Below are 19,071 nucleotides of genomic sequence, written 5' to 3' on the forward strand. Positions count from 1 at the left end.
GCCCTTGCAGAGTGTGGTCAGGAACCAATACCACCAGCACCCCTGGAAGCTGATTAGAAATGCAGAATCTTGAATCTCACTTTAGACTCACTGAATCAGAGTATGCATTTTACTCGTACATTCTAAAATGTATGCACTTTCAAGTTTGAGAAACACCAGGCTAAACTGGTGCTACCAACGCACTTATACTCTAATGATGACTCTCCAAGAAGTATTCTATTGCCAATTCATATAGTGGGCTCCACTGGTAACCTCTGATTTCTTTTGGTCCCACCCAAGTCAAATGTCAGAACTGAAAGGAAGCTAGAATACCTAAGCAACATTCTCATTTTACAGATGAGAAACAAAGTTCCATAGGGGTAAAATAACCAATGTCACAGCTCATTAGTGACAAAAAAGAATGCAAACCTAGGTCTTTTCATTTTAAATGTTAATTTCTATATAAAATGCATATAACTAATTGCTTACTAACTAATTTAATAAAGAATTTATTGAGTGCATACTGTGTGCCAAGCATTTTGTTGGGTGATTAAGACATCAAGATGAGGAAATTACAGACCAGCTCAATCTAATGGAAGTGGAAAGTAGATTCTTCTTTCACTGTTCCTGGGCTGTAAGGACAAGACAATTTTTTTTTAAAGTAAAATATAATTGATTTCTAATACTATATTAGTTTCAGCATAATGATTTCATATTTTTATACATCACAAAACAATCACCATGAAAAGTCTAGTTACCATCTGTCACCATACAAAGTTGTTACAATATGATTGACTATATTTCCTACGTTGCATATTATATCCCTCTGACTTATTTATTTTGTAACTGAAAGTTTGTAGCTGTTAATCTCCCTCAACTATTTCACTCATCCCCCAACCCCTCTCCCTCTGATGACCAGAAGTTTATTCTCTGTATCTATGAATCTCTTTTGTTATGTTCCGTCATGTTTTTTAGATTCCACATATAAATGAAATCTTGTCATATTTGTCTTTCTCCATCTGACTTATTTCACTTAGCATAATACCCTCTAGGTCTATCCATGTTGTCCAAAATGGCAAGATCTCAGTATTTTTATGGCTGAGAAATATACAATTTTCATTGGCATGTATATAATTTTGAATTAGTATTTTTTGCAGAGGTGGGATTGTTGGATCCTATGGTAGATCTATCTTTAATTAAAAAATTTTTTTTTTCTATAGTGGCTGTACCAGTTTACATTTCTACCAGGAGTGCTTCAGAGTTCCCTTTTCTCCACATCCTCATCAACACTTGTTATCTGTTGTCCTTTTTATAATGGCTGCCCTTTTAGGTGTGAGGTGATATCTTTCTGTGGTTTTGATTTGCATTTCCCTAAAAATTTTTGATGCTGAGCAATTTTTCACATGCCTGTTGACCATCAGTGTGTCTTCTTTGAAAAAATGTCTGAGATCCTCTCAGATGTCCAGTTTTTAACCAGGTTGCTAATTTGTTGCTTTTTTTTGAAGTTGAATTGCCTGAGTTCTTTGTGTAGTTTGAATGCTAATGTCTTACCAGATATATAATTTGCCAGATTCAAAAAAATATTGCTAAGGCCAATATCAAAGAGCATATTACAGATGTTTTCTTCTAGAAGTTTTATGGTTTCAGGTCTTACATTTAAGTCTTTAATCCACTTGAGTTTGAGTTTATGTGTATATATAGTGTGAGAATAGTCCAGTTTAATTCTTTTGCATGTAGTTGTCCAGTTTTCTGAGCACTATTTATTGAAGTAGTCATTTTCCCATTGTATATACTTGCCTTCTGTTGTAGATTAATTAACCATATAGGTGTGGGTTTATTTCTGGGCTCTCTATTCTGTTTCATTGATCTCTGTGTCTGTTTTTGTGCCAGTTCCATTCTGTTTTGATTGATATAGCTTTGTAGTAGGATTTGAAATCAGGGAGCATGATATCTCCAGCTTTGTTCTTATGTATCAAGGTTCAGTTCAGTTCAGTTGCTCAATCATGTCCAACTCTTTGCAATCCCATGGACGGTAGCACACCAAGCTTCCCTGTGCATCACCAACTCCCAAAGGCTACTCCAACTCATGTCCATTGTGTTGATTGCTATCCAACCATCTCATCCTCTGTCGTCCCCCTCTCCTCCTGCCGTCAATCTTTCCCATCATCAGGATCTTTTCCAATGAATCAGTTCTTCACATCAGGTGGCCAGAGTATTGGAGTTTCGGCATCAGTCCTTCCAATGAATATTCAGGACTGATTTCCTTTAGGATTGACTGGTTGGATCTCCTTGCAGTCCAAGGGACTCTCAAGAGTCTTCTCCAACAACACAGTTCAAAAGCATCAATTCTTTGGTGCTCAGCTTTTTATAGTCCAACTCTCACATCCATACATGACTACTGGAAAAACCATAGCTTTGACTAGACAGACCTTTGTTGGTAAAGTTGTGTCTCTGCTTTTTAATATGCTGTCTAGGTTGGTCATAGTTTTTCTTCCAAGGAGCAAGTGTCTTTTAATTTCATGGCTTCAGTCACCATCTGCAGTGATTTTGGAGCCCCCCAAAAATAAAATCTCTCACTGTTTCCATTGTTTCCCCATTTGTCCTAGTTCTGTGAAAAATTCCATTGGTATTTCAATAGAGATTACATTGAATCTATAGGTTGTCTTGGGTAATATGGTCATTTTAACAGTTTTAATTCTTCCAGTTCATGAACACAGTTTATCTCTCCATTTGTTTCTGTTGTTTTCAGTTTCTTTTTATCAATGTCTTATAGTTTTCTGAGTGCAGGTCTTTCTTTTACCTTCTTGGTTAGATCTATTCCTAGGTATTTTATTCTTTTTGATGAAATTGTAAATAGGGTTCTTTACTCCTTCTAATAGTTCATTGCTAGTGTATAGAGATGCAACATATTTCTGTATATTAATTTTGTATTCTGAAGCTTCATTGAATTTCATTTATATTAGTTCTAATAGTTTTTCTTTGGGTATCTTTAGGATTTCTATATATAGCATCATGTCATCTTCAGACAGTGACAGTTTTACTTCTTTCTCTAAAATTTGTATACCATTTATCTTTTTTTCTTGTCTGATTGCTGTACCTAGGACTTCAAACACTATATTAAATAAAAGTGGTCATAGTGGGCATTCTTGTCTTATTCCTGAACTTAGAGGAAAAGCATGATGTTAGTTGTAAGTTTGTCATATATGGCCTTTGTTATAGTGTTGAGGTATGTTCTCTTTTTTACTCATGTTGTTGAAATTTTTTTCGTCATAAATGATGTTGAATTTGTCAAAAACTTTTTGCGCATCTATTGAGATAATCATGTAATTTTTATTCTTCAATTTGTTAATGTGGTGCATCACATTGAATGATACTGAGTCATCTTGCATCCCTGAGATAAATCTCGGTTGATCATGATGTACACACAAAACAATTTTAAATATAGTATTCCTCAGTGTTTGTAAAAAATCACATCACTTTTTTTCATTGAAAAAGTCTTTTCAGACGTGAATAAGGAAGCATTGGAAAATTTTTCATGGGTGTATTACCTTCTGAAGAATCCAGTCCTGCTTATGTAAGGTGATATAACTTTTCCCTGAGGGTAAAAACAAGTTGGGAATAGAACTAAGCATTATTCTCAACTGAAAACTAAGTGGATTAGATGAGAACAGGCTGGGGGATCATATGGGAAGCTGGTTTGGGATTCGCAGCAGATCTAAAAGAATATGGAAAGTGAGGTACCCAGGTCAGGTTAAGGAGCCAGGATGATCATGGGGCTACAAATGACAACAATAATGCTCTAGATACTGCTTAAAGCAATTCACATTGACTCAGTCCTCACACTGATCCGTTGGATGAAGATTACCATATCTTCTACTTTACAAATGAGAACACAGAGGCATGATGTTTTCATAATTTTCCCAAGATCACACAGCCAGTAAGTGGCGGAGGCAAACCCAGGCATCCTGGCTCCAGAGCTCAGGCTCACAACAACTCTGTGAGTTTAGTGCTTTATTATTTAATTACAGCCCTATTTTATTCAAGTTAATTTTGACTTCAGAATTTTATACTTTGAATCCAATTATCTATGCCAGGCTTCAGTTAAGTTCAGTTAAAGAAGTCTTCAAATTGTGTTGCAAAACCATTGACAAGTATCAGTTTTAGGAGGGAGAGTGTCATTTCCATAATCAGGGGTTAAATATAAAGCATGGCTTCTATTTAAAATTTTCAACTAACATGCTTTGGGGAATTTGATTAGTTCTTAGCAGATTAATAGAAATTTCAGAAATATAAAGATATTAACGTGTAGCAGGTATATGACCGAGTTGTTTGCTATGCACCTGAAACTATCACACCACTGTTCTTCAGCTATACTCCAACACAAAATAAAAAGTTAAAGGAGATGCTGTAAGCACTACTAAAAAAGTACAAGATATCCCTCCTGTCCTCAGAGATTTTATATGCTAGCCTGGGAGTCAAGGTTAACAAACACAGACAGAGCAAACACCATAAAGCACTGTGAGATCTTGAGCTATCTCTCGGATTCATTTCATTTTCTTTTCAGAAACGTTTCGTCAAATTTCCCAAAGTTTGAAAAGTCAAATATTTTTAATGAGTAAAAAAGAACAGTTCTCTGTCTAGCTCTCCTTCTCCGTGAATCTCTCTCCTCAGATGCAATTGCTTCAAACTCTTTCAACTGTTTTGTTTGGTTGTTTTGCTGTCTCCCATTTAACTAAATTATGTGCTCAGGTAATGATTTCTCAAGTGATCAGCCTTACACACTCTTCTTCTCTGCACATTCTCCTAACTGAGTCCTATCACAATTCTTAGACCCTAGTCAGTGTTTAGATATGTCTCCCCACTCTTGAACCTCCCTCCCACACCATTCCACCCCTCGAGGCTGTCTCTTAGTTCCTTTTTTCTTTCCTTCAGAGACATGCTTCAAACTGGACCAATTACTTTCATGGCTCAAATATCATCTTCAGAGCCCACTCCCCATCCTCCTAATAATTCCTTCCTGTCTGAGTTGGATTCCCTTGCTCCCATGTTTCTCTCTGTCTTGGCTTGCTCTCTCATGTTAAAGGAACACATCTTCCATCTTCCTGAGAAAGAATGTGCTGGAGGTTCTGGTAATTCAGAGCTCACCAGACTCCACAAATTGCATCTATGGAAGGCTCTAGTAAAGAATAAAGCATGGCAGGATGAAGAAAGTACAGATAACCATCAGAGAGACTCAGGTACCCAGGAGGAGCTGCCTGGTCCTCTCTCAGTTACACGGGACACATGCTATCTATGGGTCATGAACCACTAGAATATGGTGAGATGTGTTGGTTTCAAGAAAGCTGCTGTCTTACTTGGGAGGATTCTTTCCTAAGTCTCTGATCATGTAGTCAAAACCAGACTGTGGGGCCAGACTCAGTGAGAGAAGTGATTATAAAAATAGACTCCAGATGTAAGTAATCAACATGTGTATTTTCTACAAAAAAAAAAAAAAATAGTGCTGGTAAGCTGGCACAGGCAGCCTCCTGGTGTGTTTCACACCCAAAAAAAGAGCTGTGTTAATTACTTGCTAGTACATTCCGTTCAGCTTTGGTCAAGGAACAGTTCCGTGATTTCAGTCCTCTGAGATGGTTTCCAAGGTGGTGATGGATTGAAATTATTCCTGCACTTACATAGGAAGTAAAGAGACCTTATATACCTGACAAAAGGTCATCATTTTAATACTTAATTCACTGTTGTCTCGGCATAGAATTCTAGGTTGAAAATTATTTTCCCATAAAATGTAGGAGGCACTCACTGTTCACTGCCTCTGGGAATTCTGCTTTGCTGTTGAAAGTTGTGTTCCCATTCTGATTCCTAGTTCTTCATTTGTGATGCCTTTCCTCTGCAAACTCTGCGGATCTCCCCTCTGTCCCCTGTGTTCTAAAGTTACATGGTGCACCTTGGTATGGGTATTGTTCTGGATCTTTAGGGTGCCTCTTTCAATATATGAAGTTTATTCTTTGGTTCATATAGATTTGTTCCTTTGATAATTTGCTCCCTCTAATGATCTCTGCACTTTTTGGAATTTCTGTTTTTCAGATATTGAGCCTATTAGATTGAGTGTTTACTTTTCTCATCTTCCCCCGCTCCCCACCATTTATGTTTTTAAATTTAGGTTTATTTGGGGAGAGATATATTTAACTTTATATTTCAGTAATCTTTTATTGATTAGTTGTTATGATCATATATATTTTTTTTAATTTTTAATTTTTTTTTTTACTGTACAATACTGTATTGGTTTTGCCATACATTGACATGAATCTGCCATGGGTGTACATGAGTTCCCAATCCTGAACCCCCCTCCCACCACCCTTCCCATATCATCTCTCTGGGTCATCCCAGATCATATATATCTATATATTTTTAATTCAAGAGTGCTTATTCTCTGTTCCATTTTAATAGCATTGTGTTCTTATTTTGTAGATGCAACATTGGCCTTTTTCTGTCTAAGGATATTAATTATGGTTTCATTGACATTTTCTTCTGCTCTCTGTCCTGTATCTGATTCTCCAAGTCCCTGTATTACATTAGTTCTGGTCTCTACCTTTCATTTCATGTCTAGTGACCCTTGGCTGTTCACTCATGTTTGAGAAAATGAGAATCAGATTTAGTCAGGCTTATGGACTTTTGGCCTCACTGCAGTGTAACTGAGCTAGCAATTTCATTGGAGGATCCTGGAATGTTAGATCTGAAGTTCTCTTTTCTTTATCTGGTAAATTTTTCCAAAGAGGATCTTTTAGATTCCTGCTTCGTTTTCTACATTCTGGGTAGGGGCTAGAGTGGGATAAAGGGATGCCTCTTATTCAGAATACTGACTTTCACTTATCAATCTTTTCAATTCAGCCTTTCATTCCTGGACTAATGTCCTTCCTGAGCATAGATCTTTTTCTAAAATTTTTAATTGGAGGAGAACTGCTTTACAATATTGTGTTGGTTTCTGCCATACATCAGCATGAATCAGCCAGAAGTATACATATGTCTCCCAGCTCCTGAACCTCTCTCCCACACCATTCCACCCCTCGAGGCTGTCACAGAGAGCCTGATCTGAGCTCCCTGCATCACAGAGCAAATTCCCACTGGCTTTCTATTTTACATATGGTAATTTGTATATTTCAGTGCTACTCTCTCAATTCATCCCACCCTCTGCTTCCCTCACTGAGTCCACAACTCTGTTCTCTATGTCTGCATCCCGTAGCTCTTCTTTGATTTAACCTCAACAGTGAGAAAAGTGAAAGAAGTTCAGCCAGTGTAGAAGAGGCAGAAAAGGAGGAAGGGAGTCTCCTGGTTGCAAGGGCTCAGAGAAGGGATGGGAGGGAGATTATTCCTGAGGCTGTTGAGGTTCTTGGTCATGCTTGTCATCGGCAGCCCCTCTGAGGCCAGGTGGGACACCACCTTTCCTCTCTGCTGACTCAGCTATGCTCTTCCAGGTGCTTTCACCGCGTTGCTTCCGTCTCTCGTCTACTTCATTTTCTCTTTTGCTTCTGTCTTTGTGAATTTATGACTTTAAGAAATTTTTTTAAGACTGCAGGATCTTAGTTCCCTGACTCCTCATAGGGATCAAACCTATGCCACCCGGGGTGGAAGTGCAGAATTCTAACCACTGGACTGCTAGGGAATTTCCCACATCCCTTTACGCTCACTTTAGTTTGACTAGAGAGGAGCCAGAGGTAAATGAATGTACTTAATTAGTCAATTTTGATCACCAACTCTGGGGCACAGCTTTCTTACATCCAGAATAAAGGACTTAGAGTGGACCACCTCTAAGTTTCTCTGAATCTCAAATGCTGTGAATTCATTATGAAGGGGTGCCGTAGAGTGTAGGACTGACTCTAAGAACTGTCAAGAGTTCAAACATTTGGTAAATTACTAAAGCACGAGTCATTAGGAGACGTTTCATCTTAGAGGTGGGGACTGAAAAATTGTGTGTGGGTTGCATGCACAAAGAGAAGAAGGGAATTGCCTCAGTGAACAGAAGTAGCCAAGACCACCAATGGGGAAAGGGGCATATTGAGAAGGAACAGGAAACCAAGTTGGATATTCACCAGGTATATATTAGAACTTGTTGCAGAGGACCTTCAAGGGCTAAAATTTAAACTTAACTGCAGTATGAAACGTCAGTCTTCAAAAATAATATAATCTTAGTACCAACTAGCATTTATTTTCATCTCATAACCTTTGCACAATTCTTGTTCATATCATTTCTCTTTAAAATGAATTGGGGGGAAAAGCTTCATTTTTTCTCTTTCAAAGAAAAGCCTTTTAAAGTATAATGACATTGTTTTGAGAACCAATGCTGCAGTTTTTGAGGTGGAGTGTAATTTTGATGTCACATTTGAGATGTCTTTTCATTTTCTTACAGGTTTTATTGTTGTATGCATATAATATGAAGCCCCTGAATATTTCTGATGTTGCGTCTACTGCTTGCAACAGTGTGTACGTAGGCTCTTTCTGGGTTCCACTAAAAAGGCAAGTAAAGATGGATTATCTGCAATTCTAACCTCTTTGCTGATGTTTTCATAAGGTTGACTGTTTCAGTAATATACAAGGTAAATCCAGGAAAACTTTTGGAAGATATTTTTGGAAGAATCTTCCTTTTACTTAGAGAAGTATGATATTTCAGTGGTTAAGAGCATGAACTCTGACTTCGGTCTGCTTTGGTTCACATGCCACTTGTGGCCTTCCCTATCTTAGTATCCTTGACCAGACTACTTAACTTCTGTGTGCCTCAGTCTCCTTATCAATAAAATAAGAATGAGAATAGGACCTAGTATTGCTGGAGTATTGTGTTGGAGTATTGTCCTAGTATTGTGGGGCTTCCCTGGTGGCTCAGAAGGTAAAGAATTCGCCTGCAGTGTGGGAGACCTGGGTTTGATCCCTGGGTTAGGAAGATCCCCTGGAGGAGGGCAGGGCAGCCCACTCCAGTATCCTTGCCTGGAGAATCCCCATGGATAGAGGAGCCTGGTGGACTGCAGTCCATGGGGTTGCAGAGAGTCGGACACGACTGAGCAACTAAGCACAACAAATTATTGGAGTAACAGGTCCTAGTACTTCATAAACAGATCACAGAGAGTACAAAGATGTTGTCTGTAGTTTTGCCTGTAGTTTAGGGTGTGTTTTAAAAATAACTTAATGTGACTCTATATTAAGTTGTAATTAAGCCCAAACTCCATCCCCATCCTAGCCTCATCCTTCCCTCTCTGCCCAGTGCTATACGTTGGCCAATCCTATCTGTTCCTCCATCAAAAGTCTCTGCATCAACCACATTATTTACCTCCCTCTTCATCCAACAGTGGATGGAGACTCTTTAACTTTCACTCATGCCAGGGTTCTGTCTCTTCTGATTTCACCTTATTCAATTCCTTGTTTGTTTTCAGTTTTTTTCTTTGCTTAGTTAATTTAGTTGTGATTCCACTATTTGTTACTCTTGTGACCTTAAGCCTAACCCATTCCATTTTCTCATTTCTGAGGTGGAAATAATACTTTGCCTACCTTTGGGGGTTATTCTTGGGATCAAGACAGACAGTATATGCATATGCATCACATGCATGTATCATATATGCATATACTTTGTAAAACCAAAAGCACTGGGCAGATGTCAAGTTTCTTCACAGCCTCCTGCACCTGTCAGCCTCGGCTCCTCCCCGTTCACCACCTACTAAGTGCTCAGTGAATGGAGACTTTGTGCTTCTCCATCCTTCCGAGGAGAGTCTGGTTCCTACTTCCTGATTTCCATGTGCAAAGACTTCCTGGCCTCACCATGAAAGGGAATAAAACAAGAGATGTTTCAAGAGCTGGCATACTTTCAGTTATTCAGTCAACTTTCTTTTCTGTTTTTTGTTTATTTTCCAGTGAAATGGCAGAAAATCTTAGACATAAGACTATACCAGCACCATTAAGCCACAACAGTGGGAAATCATGCTCCTGCCTTTGTTGTTGTTCAGGCCACTAAGTCATGCCCAATTCTGCTCTTACCTTGTGCATCCAAAACATAGCAGGATTTATTTTTTAGAACTGCATGATGAAGAAGATTATAATTTCTGCAGAACAGAATATAATGAAACTGACAGGATTCTTTTTTTTAAACTACAAAACGCTCTTCATTTTGGGGTGTTTATGATCAACAGTAGGGTGACTACAGTTAGGGACACACCCCTGTCACTGAGGCTCTTATCGGGGAAGGTAACTGACAAATGTTCATCTGATTCATCCCTTGGTGATACAGTGAAAATAGACTATTTCTCTCACCCAGGGTAGAGTTCCTTGTGTTTCTATGGGCCGGTCAAGACAAGGGCAGTCTACAGGGATCTGCTCTTGTTAACCATCCTTTAGAAGGCAAAGTAAGAGGATGCTGTGGAACACTGGGGAATCGATGTTCCTGCATTTGTTCCTGATGTCATTTTGTTTTTTTGCATCATCTACTTCTTTTACATAAAAATTTCCCTCCACCCCTGGATCGAGACCTGTGGATCCATGCACATTTATGCACATACCTGTTCTCTGCATGCCTGGATCCTAGAGTCACCAGGAGCCCTCCAGGTGGCTGTTTGCTTCCTTTCACTGTCATTGCTTTTCCAGCTTCTGACCTCATTCAGTTAACGCCTGCCTTCAGCACCTCCACAAGTCACTGGACTGTGACTCCAGAAGCTTTCTGGCCTCAGTGTAATTACCACTGTGTCCTCTGCCCTCTCCCTCGGCTTTTACTTTTCCTTCTTTCTTGATTCTTCTCCCCACTCCCCACATGGTACATGTCCCTGTGTGGGCTCCTTGATTGGTCTCTTAGAGCCATGGCTGACTTCTCCTAATTCTGAGCTTCAGACCAGCCAGCCAATTGGAGATGGTACTGAGTTTAAGCAGGAGTGGATCTTTTGTCACTACCTGGTGTTTCTTTGCCCATGTAGATATTTATTTCCTTTGTTTTCATCTTAAGCAATATTTTGGCTGTCTACATTTCTTTCCTCACTATGCCTTTGTGCTTGTGCTGCTGTGCTTAGTCGTACCCATTTCCTTGCAACCCCATGGACTATAGCCCACCAGGTTCCTCTGTCCATGGAATTTTCCAGGCAAGAATACTGGAGTGGTTGCCATTTCCTCCTCCAGGGAATCTCTATTATGCCTTTGCCAGTTTGTAATTATAAATCTGACTGAGTGTATAACTAAATCATAAACATCATACAGATAAGAATCACATCTCTTGGCTCATGTCTCTTGAATGAAGGAATAATTGAATGAGTGATGCTTGGGGAGGCGGTTGCCAGAAATCTAAGTGTTAAATAACTAAGGATTTCTTTTACACATATTATTGATTCTGGGAATAAATGAATGCCTTTCTCTTAAAATAAAATGCTTACGTGTTTATTATTTTTAGAGTTATTTCAGTTCATGAGAAACTATCTAATCTTACGCAAATTGCTGAAATATCATTGCCAACAACTCCTAAAGTTACTTCAAATGAAAATTTACGTGAAGTAGAGGAAACAGAGGAGAAATCCATTGATACAGAAATGGAAGTAAGTTAAATGGAAAATTATATTGCAGGATGGATGCCGTTATCCATAATCATTTTTATTATTTTTTACTTTGTCAGAGCAGAACTAAACATAGATAACTTAACACTATCTATGTAACTAAACATAGATCATGTGGTTCTTCTGGCCTTTACTTTCTCTACTTAGAGAACCAAATATGACCCAACTTTTGGACACATAAGTAATGTTTTCTTCAAAGCTCTTCTAATACTAAGAATCAGATGGTAATGAAAACAAAGCCAACCAAGAGAAATTATTCAGATATCACCATGGCTCCTAAGGAACAATGCTCTATAGCTTTATAATGTTACTTTTAATTTCTCACTCTAATATTTGAGCATTTTTATTATGTAAATAATATGTGAAGAAAAATTAGAAAATATAGATAAGCATATATCTTTCAGACATTTTCTGCACATCTGTATTTTTCTAACCAGAAAAAAAAAAGCCATATTATATTAACGTTATGTGTTACTCATCTGATTACAGAGTTGAGTGGTTTTGTGATGACTGATGTTCATGTTTTGGAGGAAAGGGTTATTTCTCTTCTATTCCTACTTTGTTCTAAACCCATTGAAAAATGCGACGCAGGAAATGGATACTGTATATGGAGATGTCAAAACATCAGCATTGTTGTTGATAAAACTGATTAGCAAACATGGCACTGGATCTATGGCTAAATAAGCTTATTACCATTCCACCCCTGAATTAGCCAGACTTAGTTATCTAGCATACTTGTGTGACCATCGGATTTCCACCACTCCCCTCCTGCCCCTGGAAGGCTGACCACATGGAGGAGCAGAGAATAATAGTCCTGTAGGCAGGGTGCCTCCAAAAATGTAAGCAAAGATTGCCTTGATGGGACTGAGCCTAGCGCACTCTGTTGCTTTTCTCAGACTCATCAATCAAATAAGTGACTCTGCTCTCCTGGCTAGGTCTGAAAGAAGCTACAAGTGTCCCTCCTTCTCAGGAGTGGAGTGGAAGTTCCTAATCCTCTATGGAAAAATGAGAGAAGCAGAGAATGTGTGTCCTCCCCTAACCACTTGCTCTTTGAATTTCCATTTGTACATTCATCCAGTTTCTTGAGATATATGTTCCCTAGTTACTACAGCAAATTTTTTTGAAAAAAAAAATAGATGGACAAGGTTTAAAATGAAAAAGGACAGTTTCCTGCCCAACATGTACACAGCTTGCAGTCCTGCAAGCAGTCCACTTGCAACTCTTTCAGCTGTTCCTTTTGTTATTTAGTTCCAAGTCTATAAATAATTTGCAGAATCAGTTGCAAAAAAAAAAGGCAACCAATACAACTTCAAATCCAAGTGAGTCCACTGGGCTCCATGGCTCCTCACACCAGCCTCCAGGCTGGCAGAACATCCATTCTCTGGAGCATCTCCAGGCACTGGGCTGTGGCGAAGAAAGGGAACACATCATAGCCTGGCTCTGCAGGTTTACATCATGTCACTTCCTCTCACATGTCATTGGATGAATAATTCACAAGCCATGCCAACAATTCTGCTACCAACTTGGCAAGAGGAAAGCCAGAATAGTTGATGAATAATGCTAATGAGAGCCAAAAATAATTAGTTTTCTCCCTTGATGTATCAATTCCATATAGTATCTATTGATTTTACTATGATGTGTAAGGACTTGAATCCCTTATACTTCTCAACTGTTTCTTTCCCCTTCCTTTCTAAATACTGTTATATCACAGAATTTAATTAAGCCATCATTCAGTGTTTACATTATTATAACCCTCTAAACAGTATTCACAGTTTAGTGGGTACTGTGGTTATTTTCCTTTCCTATAGAAGGTTTGATTTTTCCTCTATGTTTTTCTTTTTAGCTTCTCTCTGATCATTACATAAGATCTGTCATGTTCATCCATAAACTTTTTTACCTAAGCATAAATACTTATGTCTCAACTCTTCTTTCCCTTCCTGGAGGCCCCTCTCTGACTCTGGTTAAGGACTGGTCACCCCCAGTGCCGGTAGCACAACTCTAATTCTGGGACCTCCCTCTGCTGCTTTTCTGTTTGAATTCCCAGCCACTTGGGTCACATATCTGTTTGACTTCTTTGTTAGCTTTTAGGATCTTTTGTTTATTTTTGAACTGCTGACTCTTTTTTTTTTAATTACTTTTTGCTATTTGATATTTAATTGGTTACCAATAAGAAAACATTTTTAATTCTTAGAGAGTAATATTGGTATCAGCTCACTTTGTTTTCTTGTTTACCTCATCTTCACACCAATTATGGGAAAGTGCAAAATCTAGCAACTCTCCTGATCTTTGGAATATACATGTGGGTGTTTTTCAGTCTAAATTTACCACTGAAGTGAATGAGTGCATTTTTCCCTGTTGTGACAGCACCAGTCCAGCTTAAGAGGATTATCAGGCAAGAACAGTTAGTCTTTGCAAAGAAACAACTTTCCAGAGTTTGTATCACCTGTGCTCTGTGCCTACATTCATCATAGAATTGATGGCTTAGAATTTTAGTTGCACATCCTTTACAGGTCCTCGAATGTTATGACACAAATTACGAGGTGTTTAACGATAGCAATACTATCCTGAGAAATTACAATAAATCTCCTGGTAGATCAGATACCTCAAGCTCATGAGATTCATATATGTAATTCTTTTCCTGAAGTGCATTGTTGCCCTTTCACATCTGTTTTCAAGAACTCATTTTTAAACTTCTTTCACAAATCTCTTACAATCATAGTTTTTTAGTCATGGACCAAACTTAACAGGTTGCTGTCCCTGAGCCATAACCTAGACTACTCTCTGCTGAAATTGTCCTTGAATCCCTTATTATATAGTTCCTAAAAGGAAAGTGATTGTGTTTCTCCTGAACCCATTTGTCTTCTCAGCTGACATTGTCTGAGACAGGAGATTGAGTATCCATAAGAGTAAGCATTCTAGGTTGTGCTCTGCCACTCAGCTTTACTACCAAGGGTTAGTCACCTAATCTTCTCTGGGACTAGTTTTCTCCTTGTCTCTAACCATGATCTTTTCACTCAGATACCACTGAGATGAAGAGATGGCTGCTTGCTAAGAATGAGTCATCAGAATTTCCCTGAGAGTCAGATGGCAGTATCAAGCTCATCCCCATGAGCCCAGCTCCTGAGTCAAGAAGTTGACTATGAATACAAACAACTTAGGAATAAACAGGGAAAGTGGGGGCATTTGGCAGGCAGAGGGGAGAATCCAGATGACCCACCTTGCCTGAGTCAAGTTTTGCATCTTGCTTTCATGTCCTGACTAGAGTGATATATATGAGTGGCTCAGTTCTTGAGAAGAATAAACTCCTTTCAGTCCTGATGTTCTCGTCTATGTTTTTGAGTTTGTTTTATTCTCCAACTTGAAAATGTCTCTTCAGCTTTAACTAGGGCATTTTGAGATGTGTTCCAGTTCTGGTAGGCGTTTATATATGCAGGAATGTCACAAAGTGAGGAAAAAACTCATACTTTTAGTGTAGGTGAATTAGCAAACAAATTAATTCACAACATTTGAAAGTTGTGAAATATAACATTTTATTTTTTCCAATATACTAACCAACATGTAAGGGACAAAAGCACCTAGGTTCTGGGTTATACCAAATAAATTCCATTGACTAGAATCTGCTGGTTCGTTGTCATGACAACCTTCACTTGGAGCTAATTAGAATTTAACTAGGACACTTGAAGAGATCGATTCTGGTTTGAAATTGGACAGGATTTCATAACCTCTATAATCTATTTACTTCTATCACAGTATAGATTTTTGGTGGGTTGTTAAACATAAAGGTTCAGAAAATGTGCCTTTGGTTGATATGGGAGGTAGTGAATCTTGTTGATATGGGAGGTAGTGAATCTTGTTATGTTTCTCATTCCCTTCTTTTTTTTTTTTTTTTTCTTTTTTCCCCTCCAAATCCCTATGGTCTGGAATAAGCCAAAAACTTGAGAACACAGATATTAATTTAAGATGTTTTGGGAGGGCTACAGAACAGGTGTTCCAGTCACTTCTGGCTTGAAAACATGTCCTTCTTCCAAAATGAACAACACTGGCTCTGAATCATTGGGTTATTTTAACCTGTCATTCTTCACTTTATGGGGTATCTTCAGGGCATATCAAGTGCTTTAAAGCATAGGAAAGATACAAACCATTCTGATTTTAAGACAGAAACACCTTTTTGGAATGATAACAAAATAGTGATACCAAAAGCCTAAAATATATTTACCAGGTCATCTAAAATGAGTTTTGTAAACATGTGTGGGACACCCGATTGTATAAGGCAATTAAAGTTAGTTAACATATCCCAAATATCAAAGTACTGTGAAAACATAGAACAAAATACAATTAAGCATTAGCATGAATTAACACATTATTTTTGAGAGACTGGTATGTGCAAAAATTTTCTAGGCTTGAGGGGATAAGAACATACTGAAATCAGTACAATTAAGTCCCTGTCAGGAGGAGCTTAATCACTGGCTGAGTATGGTCATAGGTACCCAGATGTTGTTCATAATGAGCCCAGCTGCCTGGTGGCCTTTAGCAAGAAAAGTCTGGCATTCAAAGAAACATAAATTTAATCTTGAAAACAGTTGAAAATACATCTAAATCTTTATGGAGCCTCTCATAAGGACATCCGAGAGGGAATCCCTTCATCATATACAGCATATCTTCTTTTAAATCTCCTTTTCCCAACTGCCTTGTTCTTTGGCTTCCCTGGCTTCCATGGCTGCTCTCTAACCTCTGAACCTTTCCCTCCAGCCCAGGTGGTGCTAGTGGTAAAGAATCCACCTGCTAATGCTGGAGATGGAAGAAATGTGGGTTCACTCCCTGGTTCGGGAAGATCCCTGGAGTAGGAAATGGCAACCCACTCCAGTATTCTTGCCTGGAAAATATGAACAGGGGAGCCTGGCTACAGTCCACAGGGTTGCAAAGGGCTGGACATGCCTGAGCAACTGCACATGTACTCCCTCCAGCTCAGTCTGCATGGAGTGTTTTGTCTCCTCTCAGCTTCCCATTCTGGCTCAGCTCTTGATTACTGAGGTCGCCTTGTCTCTCTGACACCTTCCCGTTGTCCTGTTTCCTCCATTCTGGCTGCTACACTTACACAAAAGGGCAAGGTTGCTAGAATCCTTCCTTCTCAAAGGGGGGACTGTTGATGGCAACTATTCTAATTTATCATTTAAACAAATCTCATTCACATAGGTGTGTGTGTGTGTGTGTGTGTGTGTGTGTGTGTGTGTGTGAAAAGAGAAAGCTGAACTAGACTTGATCCTTGCTCCAGTAGCTCAGGCAGCATTCTGTTAGCCTGTAGACTGAAATAAAGACCATGTTTCTTTGCACCCCCAAATACCCTGTGCCCCCTTACTATTGTATATTGTTTTGGCCATTCTCTCTTTCTGTGTCTCTTCCTATCTCTTGACTTTGAATTCCTTTGCTCGGGGGTCAGCTTTGTCTTTCAAAGTTCAATACCTCGCCCAGTAACTGACACAGTGCCTCTTCAGTAGTTGCTCATGAAACTTCTCACTGGAGACCTATGAAGAGCACCTACTCCTGACCAAGGATCCAGCAGGAGATGAGATGTGAAGTCATGGAGCTGGACGTTATATCAGGGTGTCAGGGGTGCAGGGTGAGTGTAGGACCCTGGGAAAGCAGGGCTGGGTGAGGCGTGGGGGGTTGGAGACAGTGGGGGCAGCACCCAGAAGAGGATCCCATGCCCACCCTGAGATTTGCCAGGATAACCCTGATGGCATGTGGAGGAGGGATGTGGAAAGCAAGAGTTTGGAGGATGGAAAGCAATTCAGAATGTTTTGTCTTTTTCCTAAAACTGGTGAATGCCCATGAGAATTTCAAAGTCAAAATGTTGGCTCTGTTAGTTTTGTAATAACTCAGAGGCCCACCATTCATAGAATCAACAGATGCTCCTTCTTAAGGGGGAAATGGCAAATATTGAGCAAGAGACTGTCTGTGCCCTCCCAGCCCCCCTTGCCAACTGCAGCATCCCTCTGGCAGCCTTCCCAGGAATTGATGAGCTTAGTGCTTCCCTTGTCTTCATTTCTAGGCAGAAAGGTCACAGGAGGTCCCTCACAGCCCAACAGCGAATCAGCCAGTGTCCGACATGTGTACGTGGTCTACCTGAAATAACACCAAAGAAATAGAATGTTGTTGAGGCAAAATTTCTGTTCACTCTGTGTTGAGACAGACCATGGAAGGCATTTATCAGGAAACATGGTGTCTCCATCTGTTATGTGAAATGTTTAGTGGATACAGACAGTGTCATTTTGCTTGATAGCTCTTGATGAAATCATGACAGCGGCCCATCACAGCTATTATTGCAACCTTTTGTATAGAAAGAAAACATACTTTAACCAGTTCTAAGAACTCAATTAGAAACATAGAAATAGGGACAAATAAGAATATGTAAGAACGCACTCCAGGATGTGTGTTGCCCCATCTGGTAAAGGGGACTAGACTGCAAAGTTCACCACAGAGAGCTGGTGACCCCCGATGAGTGCTGGCTGTCCTGCTGCCTTCCATCCTTTCTGGTCCCATGAATGCTGCCCTACTTCTGGTCACGATCACTTCCTGCCCAATTTCTTTCTCTTATCTCTTCCTAGTCTAGCTAACCTTTAGACAGTGGCCAGATGGCCAGAGTTATTAATATTTTCTTAAAGCAGTCATCATCCCCTCAGTCCAGTGCCTCTCAATTTCCTAAGCAACAAATCCAAATTCCTTACATTTACATGTCCTATTTGGAGAAGGCAATGGCAACCCACTCCAGTACTCTTGCCTGGAGAATCCCAGGGATGGGGGAGCCTGGTGGGCTGCTGTCTTTGGGGTTGTACAGAGTTGGACATGACTGAAGTGACCTAACAGCAGCAGCAGCACACGTCCTGATATAAGTATACATCTCAGTCTTATTCCTCACCACTCTTATCACCAAGCTTCCAATACACCTCTGTGGTAAAGACCATACCAGGCTCTTTATGTTCCAAGTATCTGCTGTTACATTGCTTACATGGCTCCCTCCATCCTTGTTCCCATCCTTTGCCAGCTACTACTTTCTCATGTCTCAATTCCCTTTCTCCAGGAAATATTCCCTGTTCCATATACATATTACTCTCTCTCCCATCTCTAGGCTCTTATAACATGTCATAGCTACTCATGTTCTGACCATGCTCTACTTGGCATATTATTTAGTCAAGTATGAATCTATTTTTTTTTTCAGCTCTTATATACTTTGTGAGGACAGGGTCTGTTTCTTTATCTTTGTGTTCCACAGTGCCGAGTAGAATGCCTCAGATATATTTGTTAAAGTGAATAGAATTAGCTATAGCTTTGGAACTCCAAATTTTGATCTTTTCTATGTTCCTGCATTTGTTAAAACTTGAGTTCAATTGTTTCTTTATCTTAAGGCTTTTAGCCAGCCTTGGTGAGTGTTAATTTAAAACTGAATACACTTTGATCATTTTCATATTTCTGGATGTTAGCACATGTACGTACTAATACTACTGAAATAAAAGCAAATTGTTGAAAG

At 39.3% G+C, this 19,071-nt stretch overlaps 1 protein-coding gene across 7 annotated transcripts in view; it reads left to right on the plus strand.

The window, feature by feature from the left end:
- The window catches only part of CFAP54 (cilia and flagella associated protein 54), a 330,206-nt gene that overhangs the window by 280,218 nt on the left and 30,917 nt on the right, over positions 1-19,071 (plus strand). For 6 of the 7 annotated variants that reach the window (XM_015094809.4, XM_060413069.1, XM_060413070.1 and 3 more), the window contains 2 exons: positions 8,381-8,487; positions 11,387-11,528. In XM_015094809.4, coding sequence (XP_014950295.2) covers positions 8,381-8,487; positions 11,387-11,528 — 249 coding nt within the window. Of the gene's footprint in view, positions 1-8,380; positions 8,488-11,386; positions 11,529-14,564; positions 14,865-19,071 lie in introns of those variants that run through there. The other variant, XM_027967637.3, reaches the window with a different exon arrangement.

The sequence above is a fragment of the Ovis aries genome, chromosome 3 (genome assembly GCF_016772045.2).
Source record: "Ovis aries strain OAR_USU_Benz2616 breed Rambouillet chromosome 3, ARS-UI_Ramb_v3.0, whole genome shotgun sequence".
Classification (NCBI taxonomy): domain Eukaryota; kingdom Metazoa; phylum Chordata; class Mammalia; order Artiodactyla; family Bovidae; genus Ovis; species Ovis aries.